The 18,198-nt window shown below is 35.1% G+C and overlaps 1 protein-coding gene across 10 annotated transcripts in view; it reads right to left on the reverse strand.

Moving 5' to 3' along the window:
• LOC128183102 (F-actin-monooxygenase MICAL3-like) overlaps nucleotides 1-17,164 on the reverse strand; it is a 36,573-nt gene extending 19,409 nt beyond the window's left edge. For 6 of the 10 annotated variants that reach the window (XM_052851969.1, XM_052851967.1, XM_052851973.1 and 3 more), the window contains exons 1-18: nucleotides 17,046-17,164; nucleotides 13,603-13,908; nucleotides 12,017-12,224; nucleotides 11,616-11,729; nucleotides 10,869-10,967; nucleotides 10,003-10,517; nucleotides 9,350-9,555; nucleotides 8,717-8,835; nucleotides 8,101-8,251; nucleotides 6,545-6,753; nucleotides 6,287-6,384; nucleotides 5,690-5,767; nucleotides 5,289-5,489; nucleotides 4,716-4,908; nucleotides 4,283-4,371; nucleotides 3,857-3,938; nucleotides 2,872-2,901; nucleotides 6-213 (exon numbers count right to left, since the gene is read on the reverse strand). In XM_052851969.1, coding sequence (XP_052707929.1) covers nucleotides 6-213; nucleotides 2,872-2,901; nucleotides 3,857-3,938; nucleotides 4,283-4,371; nucleotides 4,716-4,908; nucleotides 5,289-5,489; nucleotides 5,690-5,767; nucleotides 6,287-6,384; nucleotides 6,545-6,753; nucleotides 8,101-8,251; nucleotides 8,717-8,835; nucleotides 9,350-9,555; nucleotides 10,003-10,517; nucleotides 10,869-10,967; nucleotides 11,616-11,729; nucleotides 12,017-12,224; nucleotides 13,603-13,857 — 2,855 coding nt within the window. In that variant the 5' untranslated portion in view covers nucleotides 13,858-13,908; nucleotides 17,046-17,164. The remainder of the gene's footprint in view (nucleotides 1-5; nucleotides 214-2,871; nucleotides 2,902-3,856; nucleotides 3,939-4,282; nucleotides 4,372-4,715; nucleotides 4,909-5,288; nucleotides 5,490-5,689; nucleotides 5,768-6,286; nucleotides 6,385-6,544; nucleotides 6,754-8,100; nucleotides 8,252-8,716; nucleotides 8,836-9,349; nucleotides 9,556-10,002; nucleotides 10,518-10,868; nucleotides 10,968-11,615; nucleotides 11,730-12,016; nucleotides 12,225-13,602; nucleotides 13,909-17,045) is intronic. The other 4 variants (XM_052851972.1, XM_052851968.1, XM_052851966.1 and 1 more) reach the window with 3 other exon arrangements.
• Nucleotides 17,165-18,198: the final 1,034 nt, after the last annotated feature.

Genomic DNA, 18,198 nt, shown 5'->3' on the forward strand with positions numbered 1-18,198 from the left:
CATACTCTAAGTCCGAGTCAGACAAGTCGTCATCATCGTTGAACTCAGCCATCATGGCGTCACGTGACATGGAAGCTCGTAGATTGTGCTCGGTTAGTTCTTCCTCCGACTCCTCGGGAAGTCCGTCGATGCTGTTCTCAAACTCGATTCTCTCTGGTGTCTTCTTGGGTTTGACATAGTCTCTGCCAGGGGCCAAGGGTGGGGTGAGAGGTGCTATAAAAAAAAATTTTTTTAAGTGATATTTTCACCAGGTGACAGACGCAAGGAATGAACATTGTATGCAATGAATATACTTATTTTCTTCAGTAAAATACATCTGAATTTATTAATATATTAACTATGTAAAAAAGCTTAAACTTTTTTGTAGTACCTGAAAACAATTTTTAAACAATTTTAAAAAAAAACAAGGTCAGGAGAAAAAACCCTGTACACAGTAATGTGGTTTCATCAATATTCGTTGACTACCAATTTTCGTGGATTTCGTTGTTAAGTTATTCCACGAAATTAAATGGTCATTGAAGTTCAATTTCAACTAACATTTTGTATTGATAGGATCATTGGCCACGAAATTACGTATCCTTGAAACTGTGGTTTTCAGAAAATCCACAAAAATTGATACCCACAAAAATTAATGAAACCACAGTAGAACATGTAGACTAACGGAATGAAGTTTTTATGTGAAAATCAGAACTATTCCTTGAGTGTAAAACATGATTTTAAAAAAAATTAAATATGAAATCTCTTCTTAGTTAGAACATGAAGATTATTTTCCATGCTGTAGAAGAAAAAGCAGTTTGTAAAGAGTAGAACATGTCAATAACATTAAATAAATCTAGGTAAGGTTGAAAGATCTTCTTAGTTGGTATATGGAAATGGTTTTATAACAGCTAGACAGAAACAACCCCCATTATGTACAATATGAATGTAGAAAATAGCCACTACATATCAGAGGAGGTAATGTTTTCTAATTTAAAAATTCCTTTAGTTTCAAAGCAAACGTATCTGCTTTGTAATGAACTTTTTTTATACAATCATGTACATATATCATTTGTAATTTGTGTTGAGTTTGTAATGGAATAATCAATAAATGTTATAATTCTGTATTGTGAATAACATACATGTTTATTATCATATAATGAGCATAATGAATAAACAAAATTAATACTACTGTCAGAGTCCTGACCTCTAGTTCTATAGATCGATATCTACACTTGATTCTAGTTACAGGTAATGGGAGTTAACTCTGTGTTAGACAAAAACAGTGAACAACAAGCTATACAACATCAGACAAAGTGAGGGACAACCATTTACCTATAATCGCAATTGCTCCGTCTCTATACTATGACGTCATAAAGATGTGACGTCATATACTTTTCCATGAGGTTATAGATTTAAACCACTATACGATACATCATGTGTTTTTCTCCAACTCCATAAAATTGATGTATTTAATATTAAAACCTGTCTTATAATAACATTTTAAAAGATTTACTGTTATAACATACTAGTATCATTGATTCTGTTAACAAATCTATGTGAATTAAAATACATTACAGTCTGAATGTTTATTTTTGATGCAATTGCTAAATTAATGTCAAGGTCTAGGCTAATACAGGGCATTTGCGAGTGGTAAAATGCAAATATAAGTAATAAACAACGATTATTTAGTGAACATGGCGTTATGAATAGCAACTGCTCTGCTGGCATATTTTCCATGATGCACTAGTGCGCATCATGGAATATGCCAACAGAGCAATTGCTATTCATAACGCCATGTTCACTAAATAATGTTGTTTATTTCTTAAGTACACCCCATCACTCACCTGTCATCATCAAACCTCATACATACCATCACAATCAAATACTCTACAGCATTCAAATCTCAATAACCAAGCAAACACTTCCCTCATACATGCATACAAAATCAAATACTCTAGAACATTCAAATCTCAATAACCAAGCAAAGTTGTGATTACTCCTCCTTAAAATATCGGTTCTAACAGGCAACTTAATCCAACAGTTAGAAAACAAAACAAGCCGAACTCAAACCAGCTCTTTGTCATGCATGTAGAAAACTAAACTTTAACCAAATATTGCTCTCTCTCTCTCTCTCTCTCTCTCTCTCTCTCAATTAATAAACTTAAGGTGTGACAAAACTTCTTTTAAATCTTGTTATTTTTCATTTAATTCTCTTTCTATAATTTCAACATACTTTTGACATTAAAAAAATATGTTTAAATTAATGTAAAGTGCTTGTTTTCCAATATATCACATTACAATTTGACTAGATCCTGTGCACAGTTAGTGAAGTTAGGATTAGCGATTAATGAAGAATTGTGAAATAAAGGTTGATCATCTGTTGAGTGTCAATCAAGTTACAGTCTCAGTACAGTAGTCCTTTACTCCGTGTAACTATGCTTTGTGCTGCTTCAATCTATAATCACTTGTCTTTTAGTAGAGCAGAAAAGTACTAAAATCAAGGCCATCATTTGTTAGACTGATCCAAAAAAAAAAAATAATCTTCCCTATACATTCAATAACTTCTGGCTAAATTATCAGTAACTCAGAACAATTTCTGGTGCATAGTTCTTTGCATAATTTGTTGCAAGGCAAACTGAATATACATCAAAAACTATTATTTTCTCCAAGTGCATAAAAACTAATTCTTTAATATACAAATATTCAACAGAAATCAAGCTTTACAAAGGCACTTTTGCAATGATCATTCAGCTTAAACTTAATGAGAAAATGGACCAATCAAATTGATTGTTACACTTGAGGGAACCAATGAGATTTTTCCTTACAACAGACACAAAGCATTCTGTAAGACACATACATACAGAGGAAGGTGATGGTGAATTATCAACTTACTCTTCCCTTCCTTTCGTCCTCTCTTAGAGACTGTAAATTTGTAGTTAGAAATAAACTATTATAATCAACAAAGGTTAATGTAAAACAAGGGAGGCTATCAGAATCTGATTGTCAAATACTCACAACAAGTCTTGCATAATCTTACTGATTAGAGGCCAACTCACTAACCTTTATCTCATGAATGTTCATAATTCTCAATATATTAATAGCCATTAGAAAGCCAAATACTTATGGGGTTTTTGTGGGTGTTTTTTTTTTTTAACTTATTTTATAATAACAATTAACATAATGGAATTAGGCAGCATGTATGCCTATATAAGCTTCTCCATAAAGTGTTCATGTTTTTGAAGGTATGGAAATGCAAACAATGTGATAAAAAAATGAAATTGTATGTAAATGCATGAGTTAGCATTTCATCATTTGAAGAGATTTCTTTCACAAAAAAGATGAAGGAGCCAATAGGAACCAAGAGAAGTTGAATGGGTTGGCCAACAGTCGGTCAGTAAGCGCGGGCACGTCAACTGGATGTGAGTCATGACTATCAGATTCTCAATATCAAATTTTGTTATTACTCAGTTAATGTTTAATTTCAACTTCAATGTGAACCTTATTAATAATTTACACTGTTCTAGAACTCAACAGTTAGAAAACATCCAATTATTATTTACATTAATTTCACACAACAGTAATGTTATGTAAATGAACCTACCAATAATGTTATCAATGGCTATCACTTTTTATTCAGTGTACAAAAATTTCATACATATTTGTTTCAAGCACAGAGATGCCAAATGATTTTTTTTACCAAATTGCTCATTCTGTTGTATGTACTTGGATGATATGATAGCTTTAAAATCATACTAAAAAAAATTATGTAGTATATAAGCTATTAAAAATGTATTATATGTAGAGGACATGATGTACCGAATCAATTGATCAGCCAGGCAGGTGTTGTCTCCCATTATACATAGGAAATAATTCTTACCTGGGATTTTTTTAGGGGTATCTCCAGAAGTTTCTTTTTTGGGTAGTTTTTCTCCACTCTCCAAAATCTTAGGTATATTCTCCTAAAGAAAAATATCATCCAACAAATAAGTCGGTGACAATTTCTCTTCCATTGAAAAAAATATCTAATTTGTTCATGAAAATTCAAGGCACACACTAAAAGTCTTTAAGCAAGATTTTGGACTTATACAGAAGATATTTTTATTGTTTTTACATGAACAGGTATGTGTAAATTTAATAGTTATGTATTAAATTTGCTGTACTTGTCTTTGCTTTCTGTTGAAGATTCTGCCTTGACATTAAACTTAATATCAATCAAAGGTAAATCAAAATACAATTAACAATTCCACTGACTAGTTGGGATCGTTGTCGGTAACCCGATCCAACGGTTACTATGGATACTCACTTTGGGCGTGTCATCTTCGAAGGCTCGCTTCCTCTTGGCACGACCCAATCTCATCTCGGGCTTGGAGTGTCGAAAACAATAAAACTTGACTGAAAACAACAAACAAAGAACTCAACATACCATAGGTAAATGACAACAAAGTGGGATGTGTACAAATTTTGATAAAAATGGTCGATAAACTCACAATGTCACGTATTATGTAAACTCTGTCATATCACACATTAGTAAAGTATCGAGTTGAATTTGTATTCTTCCTCTAAGATCAATAATTAACAATTTCCAAATTATTCCTGTTAACAACCCCCACATCTCCCTCTAGGAACACTTTGTTTATTGAATGATTTTTTACCGATCCTTCATTGCTTTGAGCAGGAATTGACCCCAACCCACCACAGTTCAGACCCCTCCTCCGCCCCACTCCCTGACATCTTACCTTCTCCCCCAGGGAGTCTATCACAGGCGTAGTTGTTGACCCTGAGTCCACACTCACAGAAGTCACACTTCAGACACCCGCGGTGGAAGAACACGCTCTCTGCACTCATTCGCTCCATGATGTACACTCGCTTCTTACAGAAGTAACAGAACTCGCTCTCTGGCTGGGCGGCCAGCAGAACACCTGTGGTCTTCTACAACAAAATGACCACCCAATCCTAAGTACTGTAAACCAACTTTAATGGCTAGTGAGAGATAATTTTGCAAGTTTCAAGAGATCATCGTCCTTGTCGAAATTTCTTGCTGCGAATCAATCCTCGATCGTCTCTGGTGTTTTATTTTAAAGAATATTCAAATCTTGATCTAGAAAACTATTCGCAAAATAAAGTTGACACAAATAAAAGTTGCCATTCAGTAATCATTCATCTTTGAAAATTTGAATTTTTGTTTAACATGAATTATACAAAATTACCAGATTGGATATAATTACAATATTATTGAAGCATAATTACACCACAATAAATTGGACTAGAGCAAAATTTTAATTTCCTAAAATCAGTAAAACATATCATACCACTTTTTGTTTTGCTGGAGGCTCCAAACCTTGTTTGAACTTTGACTTTAGAATTTCGGCCATCTGGCTAACCTTGACATTTGACTGAAGGTCATTGTTCAGTTTGGCATTAATCTCATCTTTCTTGTCCACCGTTAATTTGTTGGCAATCTCCTCCATTGGTAACTTGTTATAGCGGGTAAGTTGAACATTGCCATTGTGCTAAAAAACAAAATTCAATCAAAGCTGATTAAGCTTTATATCTATTATAGCGTTGAAATTTTCTTTGACTAAAATTTGTTCTATCTATATGTTTCAGTATTTCAAAATCATCTACTGTACATACACATGTATACACATGCTAAGGTTTAGAGAGAGAGAGAGAGAGAGAGAGAGAGAGAGAGAGAGAGAGAGAGACTGACTTGTTTAATGTCGTCTCTGTACTTCTTTCTACTGAGTGAGGTATTGTGTTCATTCTTCTCTTCCTCGTGTTTAGAGTTCTAAAATAAGAACCAGATGATTAAAGTTAACAGGAAATTCTCATTACTGTATCAATTCATATATCTTAAGTTTTCAATTTCTTTCATAACAGTAGCCAAGATCAGATTTAGGAGAGCATATATTCTGAAATACTTTCTCTTGATGCACCTTTCAAGTTCAATGAGAACACCTAAGTGTTACTGTAAGTTCCTGATCAAAAGCAAGGAATTAATATCTGCATAAAAAATCTCGCATTAATTTTTCAAACCCATGTAAACTACATGTATAATAAAAAATGATAAAAATTTGGCGTTCACGATTTAATATTCTCGCGATTTGATGAAAAACAGTAAGATCATGGAATTAAGTAATTGTGTAAAATAAGGAATCTAGAGTATTCTTAGAGATCACAATATTTTGGCCCAACAGTGCATTCAAATTTTAGGAGCCAACTCGGACAAATTTCAGCTTTTAGATCAGGGGGATAATGTTATTTTGTGTATTTGTTTTAAGTTATAGGGGCTAACTGAGAGACTTACTCTTTTTGATCGAGAGAACCGGGCACTGTTGCGTATTTTCTGTAGGAGAGATCTGTGGAGCGGCGACTTATGACTCTCTCTGCGAACTGGGGACTCCACTGAAAATAAAACACAAAATATCAGTAATAGAGCTAGACACCAAAAGTAAAGGAGTTCCCACATCAGTCCCTACCAGTAGCCCTACCGCTGGGCCAATTCAGTAATAAAGCCTGATACCAGAAGTATGATAAAGAAGACCACATATATCCGTTACTCTACCAGTAGCCCTACCGCTAGGGTTCCTTTCCCGGTGGAACTTGTGATAGAATTGGGACAGGTAGCTGACCATGGTTAGTTTGTCGGGGGCGGAGCAGGTTGCCATTTCCTGGCCGGTCATCACCGGGCTGATCCCGAGCTCCGTTCGAGCCACGTCAAATGCTAGCTGGCTGTTCTTAGCCGTGTCCAGCGACGACAGCGAGTTGAAATCACTGAAACAGCAACACAGAACAATCTTATGTCAATTAAACAAGCCTGGAGTGCACATAAATTATACAGTTTGGGTAGGAAAAACTGACTTGAACCATCTTTTATATGGAAAAAGTGTTTTAAAAACTGGATGGGAAATATTATGTATACCCACGTTAGACTACGCTTGAAGGCCAGAATTTTTAAGTTCACCACTTTGGGCTCAAAAAGTTAATCATCAAGAGGAAACTTTCCTCACAACATTCACATAGATTAAACTCATTGTTTTGAATTAACGAGTGCACTCACAGGAGGTTATCGTTTAATTGTTTTAATTAATTAAAACATTGTTTTAATAAATGGATACATTCATATCAGACTAGATAGAAAGGTTTGGTTTAAAGATCAAAATTATTGAGTACACTCTCATGAGACTAGCCAGTAGGTCTTAAGATGCGATTTATTAAAAAAACTCACCAGTAAGAATCATTTCAAAGATTATAATCACATATTACTCATGAAACAAGGTTTAAAGGTGTGAATTATTGAGTATTCTGAGTTTAAAGGGGTGTGGAATAAAGTACATTATAATTAAAGTACTTTCAATGGTTAAGAATTTTCAAACTTATACAATATTTAATCAAAAAATTGCTTTTAAAATATTTGAAGAGGTAAAAATTGTAAAACTCCCAGCAGGATTCGTACTCATGACTAACAGATTCGTAGTCAACGCTATAACCCACTGTGCTACGCTGTTTGGGAAAGAAACTACTTACATAATTATGATTGGTTTTATTGTTTATTTCGATAATCCATACGTCGCAACATGAAAGTGTCCCACACCACCTTAAATGTGTGAATTACACTCACATGAGACTTGGTATAAAGGTGTGAATTATAGAGTACACTCACACAAGACTAGGTTTAAAGGTGTGAATTATTGAGTTCACTCACACGAGACTAGGTTTAAAGATGTGAATTATTGAGTTCAGTCATACGAGACTAGGTTTAAAGATGTGAATTATTGAGTACACTCACACGAGCCTAGGTTTAAAAGTGTGAATGTGTGAGTTCACTCACACGTGACTCAGTTTAGAGGAGTGATTATTGAGTTCACTCACATGAGACATGGTTTAAAGTTGTGAATTATTGAGTACACTCACACGCGACTCAGTTTAGAGAAGTGATTTTTGAGTTCACTCACATGAGAGATGGTTTAAAGGTGTGAATTATTGATTACACTCACACAAGACTCGGTGTAAAGGCGTAACTTATTGAGTACACTCACATGAGACTCAGTTTAAAGGTGTGACTATTGAGTACACTCACATGAGACTTGGTTTAAAGGTGTGACTATTGAGTACACTCACATGAGACTTGGTTTAAAGGTGTGAATTAAGGCACACAGCGCCAGCCCACTCCTCCAGGAGGTGGTCAGATCTATGATGTGGACGTTACGGAACTTGTTGTTCAGGACTCGCTGACACCAGTGTAATAGAGTGTAGCTGTCTATACACTCTTCTGTAAACAGATTAAGCATACAGTCATAGCTACATGTATATCACTTACAACTGATACACTAAGAATACACCAAGTACTGTAGATTCCGAAATAAATGCAAGTAATATTTATCCTCGCAAAATCGCGAGAAGCAACCCACGCAGATTTTAAATCTGCTTTAATTTTCAGAGAGTTTTAAACTGTAGGAAATTTTAGCAAAAAAATTAGGCTCTCATGATTTAATATTCTCACGATTTGATACAAAACAGCAGAGGCACGGAATTAAGTACTCACGTAAAAAAGGAATTACAGTATACAGTTTAAAACAACAGAGTTAAGCTGTCTATATACTCCTCTAAATAAAAACATTGGTAAGTATATAGCTTTACATAATAACAGGGTAGCTTGATGGATGTCTAGGATCTTGTCAAACTCCCATTCCTTAACCCTACTACCTGCCCTGATTAGAACTGTCAATATTCGTACCACTTCTGGGTCGTTTGGTGGGGTGGTCGAGGATCTCGTCCTCGTAAGACTGGTCCCCACAGTCATACAGATGTCGCACCTGGTCCATCCGCAGTAACTTGGTGTTCAGGTTCGGGTATCTGTTGAACAACAGAGACAGCACATCATACACGTAGCTCATGTTGTATCAGAAAAACATTTTCACATTTATCTTGAAAATTATGTATTTTAAATTAATGTACAGTTTATTCTTTTACTTGTGTAATTATTTTAAGGGAGTGAACAATTTGAAAAAAAATAATTATCACCATAATGGTAGCTACTTTTTTGTATGGATTATATGAAAACTTTTGCAGATCTTTTATTCTGGATAATGAAGTACAGTAATCATTCTCCCCATTCAAACATTTCAATATTGTATAACCGTAATTTTCCCTATAATCTAATTTTCCCTTTTTTTGAGATCACTTATACATAGCAAATTATTGAATATCCAGAAATTTTATCTTCCATTATTTCCCATAAGAAACTTTTAAAATGCAAAAATGACTGACACATATTAAAAATGTAACACATTCTCCCCATATTCATGAATTTTGTGACCAGCCAAAAAATCCAGATAACCATTATGTGCAAGAGCGTAACAACAGGTACCTGGTGTTGGGGTCAATGGTGTACTCATTGAAGTTCTTGTTCAGGTTTTCCGGGGTGGTTTGAGACAGGAGCTGGTACACGCTTTCTCTCTCCGCTATCACCTGGAGTGGGGTCATTTTCCCCGAGGCCCAACTCCGAATCATCCAGGCGGCATCTAATCCTCCCAGGAACCCCCGGGCACATCCTGATCCGGTCGGCCAGAAAGGCTGGAGGAAGATGGTCAAATAAAACTTTACAGAATATTTTTTCTTCTAAAATATAATCTTAACTGGTAATTAGATCTATAAAAAATCTCATGATCATGTCGATCACAAACTTTTATTAAAGAAGTGACATTTATCATGTTTATAATCCTGTGCTACATTTATGAATATGTTAGTCTGCCCTCTCCAGCTAACAGTCGTAAATTTAGAACAACCTTAAGGTAGATGATTTTTCCACTTATTCAAGAGCAGTTGTGTATTTGATACAGATGAGAGCTTTCTAATACACTTACTTCAAAAATCTACTTACTGCAGGTTAAAATACTGTGACAGAAATGAAATAGAAAGATGTTTTACATGTGCCTTCACATTGATAAGACACTCTTCATGAGACAAGGCAAGCTTGACACAAGATAATTTTACATAAAAGACTAAGTCTTTAAAACCTACCTCCAGCAAGCTATCTCCTACCAGGCCCATCAGCAGACGATGTCCGTGCCTGTCAATCACTCGGGAAGCATTCAAAGCCGCAAACATGGACGTAAAATCAAACATGGCCACGTCCGGCTGTCCGTAATGATTAATTGCATATTCTAAATTCGGGAGAGCAAAGTTCGTTGAGAAATTTGCCGCCTCTTTTGCGTATTCCAGTAAAGCGTTTCTATCGATATTATCGGGAGACAGCAACAAGGCCGTTTCCGAGCGGTCCTCGCGGAGCACCCCTTTGTCCAGCAAACTCGTCTTTTTGGCTGTCATCACAAAGTAGTGTGTGTCGTCCTTGTAATACACAATGTTCTCCAGATCAATTCCGGTTTTCTCGTTCAGATCTTTGAAGAACTTCTGGTTGAAGATGAACGCCACTCCACTTATCTCCTCCACCTTGGCTTCCTCTGTCGTGTTTCGGTTGATGAAGTTGGCTGTTATTGCAATTGCCAATTTTCCCCGAAATTCTTTTCGTCTGAACCCTTCAATGATACATTAACAGGTCAAATTTTAAAATGTCATTTCTTTGAGGAATACATGTAAATGGAAACTAATGTTTATTGTAAATCAAATCAATTAACAAAGCGATGCTTTATTTCATCCCTTTTTCCTTTCTATTTTATAATAGATTTACCTTAAAATGTTCTTTCAGCTTTAACATTAACAAACATTCAAAACTAAAATCTTAAGCTAACAGCTTCTTTATCAAACATTAAGTTCACTGATCACTACTTTTGACAATCTACCTCTTAAAAGGGTTTCTTACTATACATTTCATACAAAAAAAAGAAATGAATGTGTAACAGAGGAATAATGAATCAGTATATATTTACCTTGCAGAGTGTTCCTTTTGCCGTCAGCTCCAATCAAAACGTCGAATTCGTACTCAGAAACAACATGGTCCTCTGGGGTGATGGCACACCTCCATCCCACTACAAACAGGAGAAAAAACCTGTAAACCTGTTCTCACGCGATCCTAGCTAAAATAGTGACTTCTTCTTGAAGACAATTAAAATAACTGACAAACTTTGTTCTTGTTGTTGTTAAGTTAATCTACATATATATATCATTTAATTAAGTGGTCTATAAATACCTGTGAATGTAAATTAAACTTAACACTTAATTGAAATAAATTAAAATTAACACTTTTTAAAAATAAAAATTAACACTTAATTACAAAAAATCAATGAGCAAGGATGCACTATAAAAAAAAATTCTAAGTGTCTATTGATTTGTGCACATATATCATGTACATGTACATTATGTCTTTTAAAATAATTTAGGTGTGGACCTACAATAAGGCAACATAATTTAAGGTGACTCAACAATTAGACTACCTGAGGTGTGTTCAGCAGAGCAGTGCTTACGAGTGCTCACCAAATCCCTATACCTGCAACACAAATTTTGGCAAGCACTCGCTTGCACCCGCTTTGCTGAACAAGCCTCTGATTTAGGTGTGGCTCTTCCTTTAGACTACATGACTTAGGTGAGGCCCTACTTTTTGACCACGTGATTAAGGCGTGATCCTACCATTAGACTACATTATTAAAAAGATTTAATAAGACCCTATCTTGCCCTACCATTGGGTTGATCCTCCGTGGGCTCCAGCAGGCCGTCAAAACTGACGTTGACATGAATCTCCACCCCGACAAGCAGGGCCACCTTCATCAGGATACACTGTAATTGTCGGATACCTACAGCAAAATCAAATCACTCTTAAAACTAAAACAAAACTGAACCTTATATAATTCTAGACACCATAAAAAAGTCATAACTGTAAAGACCCTGTATAAAAAATATTCAAGCCCTACGATTCCACAAATACTTGCTACTTTTTCTGTAGTATTGCACACTGATTTTTTATTAATATGTAACTGTATTATGATAGAATTCTTCTGTTTCTTTCACAATTATGTTTTTGTTGATGCTCTTGAAAAAAAGAAAGCATCAAATTTTTATAGAATGAAGTCATCACCCTTACTTATATGATCTATGGCACCAGCGCAGAATTTGCCGAAAAACTTTTTGGCCCCAAGGTTTTTGAGGTCGGTGATGAGGAATGGCCACAGGTGGAGGACATTGTTACGTGAGAAGCTGTCTCGTTTCTCCAGTAGCACCACCTTACAGCCCAGTAAGGCGGCCTCTATAGCGGTCCTCAGTCCGCAGGGCCCAGCCCCAATCACCAGCACCTGTACATGTATAACAGAAAAAACTTATAACACCTGTACACTTAAGAAATAAGGTATCATTTTTGGATGTCTATCGGGATATAGATACGGGTTGGTCACGTGATCAAATCCCATAAAGCCCGAAGGGCTTTATGGAAGATTTGATCACGTACCAACCCGTATCTATATCCCGATAGACATCCAAAAATGATACCTTATTTCTTATATTTACATTTGTTGCAAATTATAACACTAACAATGCTCCATACTTCCTCTTTTGTGATGACCTAGAAAGCCGCTTCGATTTAAATGACGTAACAAAAAATAGTGCAACAATATTGCAAGCATTTGATTATTGTGATAAATGAATATGACACTACTTTTGAGGAGACAACACTTTTTTATCATCAAAATGGGTAACAGAAAAGAAAATTCACTTGTACAATTAAAAAACTGATTGAAGCTTGGCGGAATAGTACCACCTGTGTTGAAGTCGCAGAGCGGTTAGAAATTTAAAAACAAGCGATTGAAAGTTGAGTAAGAGTATACTTAGGCATTTTCAGGGGGAAATCTATCGCAGAATCAGATTCAATAGCATAATGATTTCCTCCAACATTATAGAGGAAAGCGATTTTAACTTTGATGATCTTTTTATGGAACAAATCGGACAGAAAACACAAGGATTTTAAAATTTGATCGTGATCCGTAAATGTACTACACACGAAAGGTCTGTAATTTTGCATTTGCAATTTTGACCGAGGCTTGTAATAAAATCAGAAATGAATTTTAACTGAATTAACTCCTTTGACAAATTACGATTGTAATTTTCAAGAACACCTCGTTACGATGTCGAACCATAAACATTATGTTTACATGCCTAACGTGTTATCTAACATGAATCATTTATCCCCGCGATTAATGGTTTGTTTTATGAGAATGAATGAATAAAACTTCGTATAACAAAATACAAATACATGTACGTTTATTTTTTAGGCCAAAATTATGTTTTCTTTACGATATCTAATAGGTGTGTTTCAGCACAAGCCGATTAGTTTGTGTACATAGAAAAAGTAGTGACCTATATTATTCATGCGCTACTTTGACCTCTTGACCCATAATGATGTTATGCAGAAATAACAGCGGATTGCTCAAACAGTGTTATATAAGGGAAAACATTTGCAAGTGTAAATATATTGAAATAACTTATAACACCTGTACACATAGATGTACCTTATAACACTGTTACACCTGTACACACACAATAAAAATACCTTCTTACACTAACTCTTGTATTGGCACATGCCTCCCTTTTCTTACACTTACCCATGTATTGGCACACGCCTCCCTTTTCATACACTTACCCTTGTATTGACACACGCCTCCCTTTTCTTACACTTACCCTTGTATTGGCACATGCCTCCCCTTTGCGGTACTCCCGCTGTGCCATCCTCTTGTTGAGTTTGACCCACACAGTCTGAGCCTTCCATGACGTGAGTTGACTACTGAGGCGGCGGTAGAACAGGCGGTGATTGGTGTGCTTGAGTTCGAGCGCCTCGCACAGCTGATGGAAGGAACTCAGGACAGTCTTACAAGTCCCCGCCTTCAGGAAGGCATCAAAGATGTAGTCCGCGGGGATGTCTCCGTGGGTCCCCATCACTCACACATCCCCCCACTGTCACCAAACCATAACTGTTCCGTGCTTTATCTGCAGTAAACAGTTCTAACATTGTAGGGTTGTAACACATGATGTGTATCAAAGTGATACTATTAGTATTTTAAATAATATGGGACATTTTACTTTGAAGTTTATAGGCAATGTTTCAAGATTTGTACTATGTTGTTGTCCAAGACAAATCATTGATTCATTAACATACTGAGGAACTCTCCATTTAAGGAGGAGCAAGGAGAGTGAGCATTACAGGGCATACAAAATGAAAACTTTGATTTAAGCACATTGAACTGTAAAAATAAATGATGTTATTACATGTATATCATAAAATAACTATCAACAACAGAGATATATGAAAATGACAATGCTTGACCTGCAATTGACAACTCTTGATATGTTACTGTAATATAGTGTATGACAAACAAGATATCTGTGAGCCAATGCTCACTAGTGATACCCCCGCTCTAATGTGAATATGCAAAATAAGCAAAGTCGTCATTTAATAGGAAATTTACACCCGTTTGGTACAGAAAAATATCCCACGATATGGCATGCCTATACAAATATTGTGCAAAAATTTCAAGCATCTGCGATAAATAGTTGCTGAGAAATTTTTGATGAAAATTTGTTTGAAAATTTTGGTTAAAAAATAAGCAAAGTCATCATTTAACAGGAAGTTGACGTCCGATTGATACAAAAATATATCCCACAATATGGCACGCCTAAACAAATAGTGTGTTAAAATTTCAAGCATCTGCGATAAATAGTTGCTGAGATTTCTTTGACGGAAATTTGTTTGAAAATTTTGGCAAAAAATAAACAAAGTCGTCATTTAACAGGAAGTTGACGACTGATTGGTACAAAAATACATCCCACGATATAGCATGCCTATACAAATACTGTGTAAAAATTTCAAGCATCTGCAATAAACAGTTGCTGAGAATTCTTTGACGGAAATTTGTTTGAAAATTTTTGCTAAAAATAAACAGTCGTCATTTAACAGGAAGTTGACGTCTGATTGGTACAAAAATATATCCCACGATATGGCATGCCTATACAAATACTGTGTTAAAATTTCAAGCATCTGCGATAAACAGTTGCTGAGAATTCTTTGACGGAAATTTGTTTGAAAATTTTGGTTAAAAAAAATAAGCAAAGCCGTCATTTAACAGGAAGTTGACGTCCGATTGATACAAAAATATATCCCACGATATGGCATGCCTTAACAAACACTGTGTTAAAATTTCAAGCATCTGCGATAAATAGTTGCTGAGATAAATGCGACAGAAATTTTTGTTAGGACGGACAGACAGACAGACACAGACTGACGGACAGACAGACAGACACACAAGGGTAAAACAGTATACCCCCTCTCCTTCGGAGCGGGGGTATAAAAATGTTAGTTTTTAAAATAAATTTTATAATATTAAATACCCCAAGAACTGAAGGACTATATATTGAAAGAAGAAATTGTGACACAATGAGTTATTTTTAAGTGGCTCTAACTGGTAGCCAAAAGTTTGATTTCGTTATCTAATTTTGAGGTTGAATGTCTGTTATCATACCAAATGTAAACAAACAACTTAGTAATACACTAATAATAGATATATGCCAATGCAATAACTGAAATGTATGTAATTTTGTGTTACCTTTGTTTTGAATTGAAACAGATTCAAATGATCTAAGAGATTATTCATGTTATTCCGAGTTGCAGAAATTGAAAACTCTTAAATAAATAGGTAACCAAACATTCTCCTTGTTCTATTATCAAAAATAAGAGGTCATAAATGATTCTTACAGCAAGACCATCTGCATTTTGACAAAATGGATAACTAGATTATGCAGATCCACTAAATATGATAGTCATGGTAATTATAATATGACTTAATAAAAAATCGTTCAATAGAGTTATTCCAAATCATCAAATGTATAATTATTAATAAAGGTGATCATTCTCTCTCTCTCTCTCTCTCTCTCTCTCTCTCTCTCTCTCTCTCATAATATTGTTACAAAGAATGTTGGAAACTTCGGCCCAACAACATCTTAATTCACCTATTGACATTTTGTCCCAAAATATTTATGCTGCACATTTGGACGATTTTTAATCAAAATACACTTACCTTTGAAAGAAGTGCAATTGAAATAGTTGAAAGGGATATTTTCCAAGATAATTTCATTGACACATTATCATCTTTCACTCGAAAAAATTCACAGGAACGAAAACAGATTCCTTATGGAGATTTATAATGGGGAATGTTTACATCTTTTCACCATTCGGAATACATCGCGCAATATTTCAACGTTATCATCCGGGCTTGCTGCAATACAAAATCTCCGTAGACATCACATTTTTTAGCATTGTATTGAAACCTGATAAGCTAACAGGGGCGTTTTGACTGAGAAATCTTGGAAATTTTTCATACTTTTGAATGAACATCGTTTGAATCCTCAGGTATTTATGAATATCAAACAATTAAGCCAAACGTGAATCCAAAATATCTTGGGACAGAGTATAATGACCCTCAGCCCAAAACTAAAGACACTTTATCCCATACCTAAGATACCTTGGTCCAATCAAAATGTGTGACCTAATTAAAAACTAAAACGTATTTAATGAAGAATATGTTGGCGGTTATCAAAAAGAGAAGCTAGGAACCTTGCATGGGGTACTGATTTACATAAGCTATATAATTTATACTCTGGGCCTGTATGAATAATGATGAAATTATCATTATTTAATTTGTAACAAACAATTTTTTGTGACTGACTCACATGGCAGTACCTTATTTGATGCAATAAGCCTGGGCGGTTTATGAATGCACATATTGCCCATAGCTAAATATTGTATGATTCATCCCAAATATATCAGTCCCTACACAAACTAAATGTAAACAAAGGTCACTTGTTGATGTCTCGTTTACATTACCGATAACGTAAATAGCAAATATTAAGTGAAAACCAACAGCACTTGAATTTTTCCAATGGTAAATAATGAGGAAACTTTACAAATATACATTAGATAATTAAGAACTCTACAGATTCTTCCGTGAGTCATAGTTCGGTCCATCAAATTCACTCGCCATCTTATTGTATTCATATATTACGCATTCGCTCAAACAAAATAAAATATTCACTGAAGATTTGCATAGTTTTAAGTAATTGTTTTTACTCACTGCAATGACTGAAGATCGGACATATGTTCCTTCAGATTTGTTGAGTTATTTTATAAACAAGTTTGTTCTTTTTTGTGATATAACCGCCATTTTGCCTTTTCTGTCATTGTAGAATTTCGATCCCGGCTTAAATATATTCCCAACACGGGAAAGAGGGAGGAGGGAGAAACTGTGTAGGTGTCCGCTAATTTGAAATAACAATTTTCAATTTTTATTCAAAAAGATTTATAATTATAAATTCATTAGTTCATTAGAATATTAACACAAATTATTAAAAGTATGTGATATTCAAAACCTCTTTCTGTTTTTAACACTCCTTTATAAGGAACCCCAAAAAGTTCTTTCTCTCACAGAATGGACAGTATTCGGATTACATAATATCTAATCATGATACATATATTGATATTTGGCACAGTTTGAATTACCATCCATGCGCGGATCCAGAAAATTTTTCCAGGGGGGGTCCGAAGGATAATTGTGTTTGCCAGGGGGGGGGGGGGGGGTCCGAGGCATATTTTCGCGATAATTTTACTATGTAAATTTAATAAATTTTCATTTTCCAGGGGGGGTCGGGACCCCCCCGACCCCCCCCCCCCTCTAGATCCGCGCATGCCATCTATGTGTCAATGAAATATTTAAAAAGAGTTTCTGGATTAACCCCACAGAAATGCGACTTTTGTTCAGAAGGTTTTTTAAAACTTAATTTTAATACATTTATATTAGTTGCTAGTCTATATTATATGTCGCTATGTAGAGCAGGGAAATTCAGTCATGAAAGAAAACGAAATTCTATCGTCGTTTTTGTAATTCTTTAATTATTTTATTAATTCTTACGAACCAAGCAAGACATAGTTTCCTTTATTTACATATATGAAATATTAATAAAATATCCATATAAATGTGTGTAAACAATAAAGTAAATGTCAGAGCGTGTCATATAACGTTTTTAAAAAAATGAGAATTAAAAAACCGGGGGGGGGGGGGGGGTATAGTTAATGTTTAAACAATGTTAAATGTTTAATCATTGGTAAAAGGATCTTACCCCAAATTTCATAAATGACTCATCCGCATAGGCAGACACGGAGCATCGGGGTGGGTGGGAGGAATGCTGGAGAAAACGTACCCAGGATAAAACGTACCCGGGAGAAAACGT

Source organism: Crassostrea angulata, chromosome 5 (assembly GCF_025612915.1).
Source record: "Crassostrea angulata isolate pt1a10 chromosome 5, ASM2561291v2, whole genome shotgun sequence".
In the NCBI taxonomy this organism is placed as follows: Eukaryota; Metazoa; Mollusca; class Bivalvia; order Ostreida; family Ostreidae; genus Magallana; species Magallana angulata.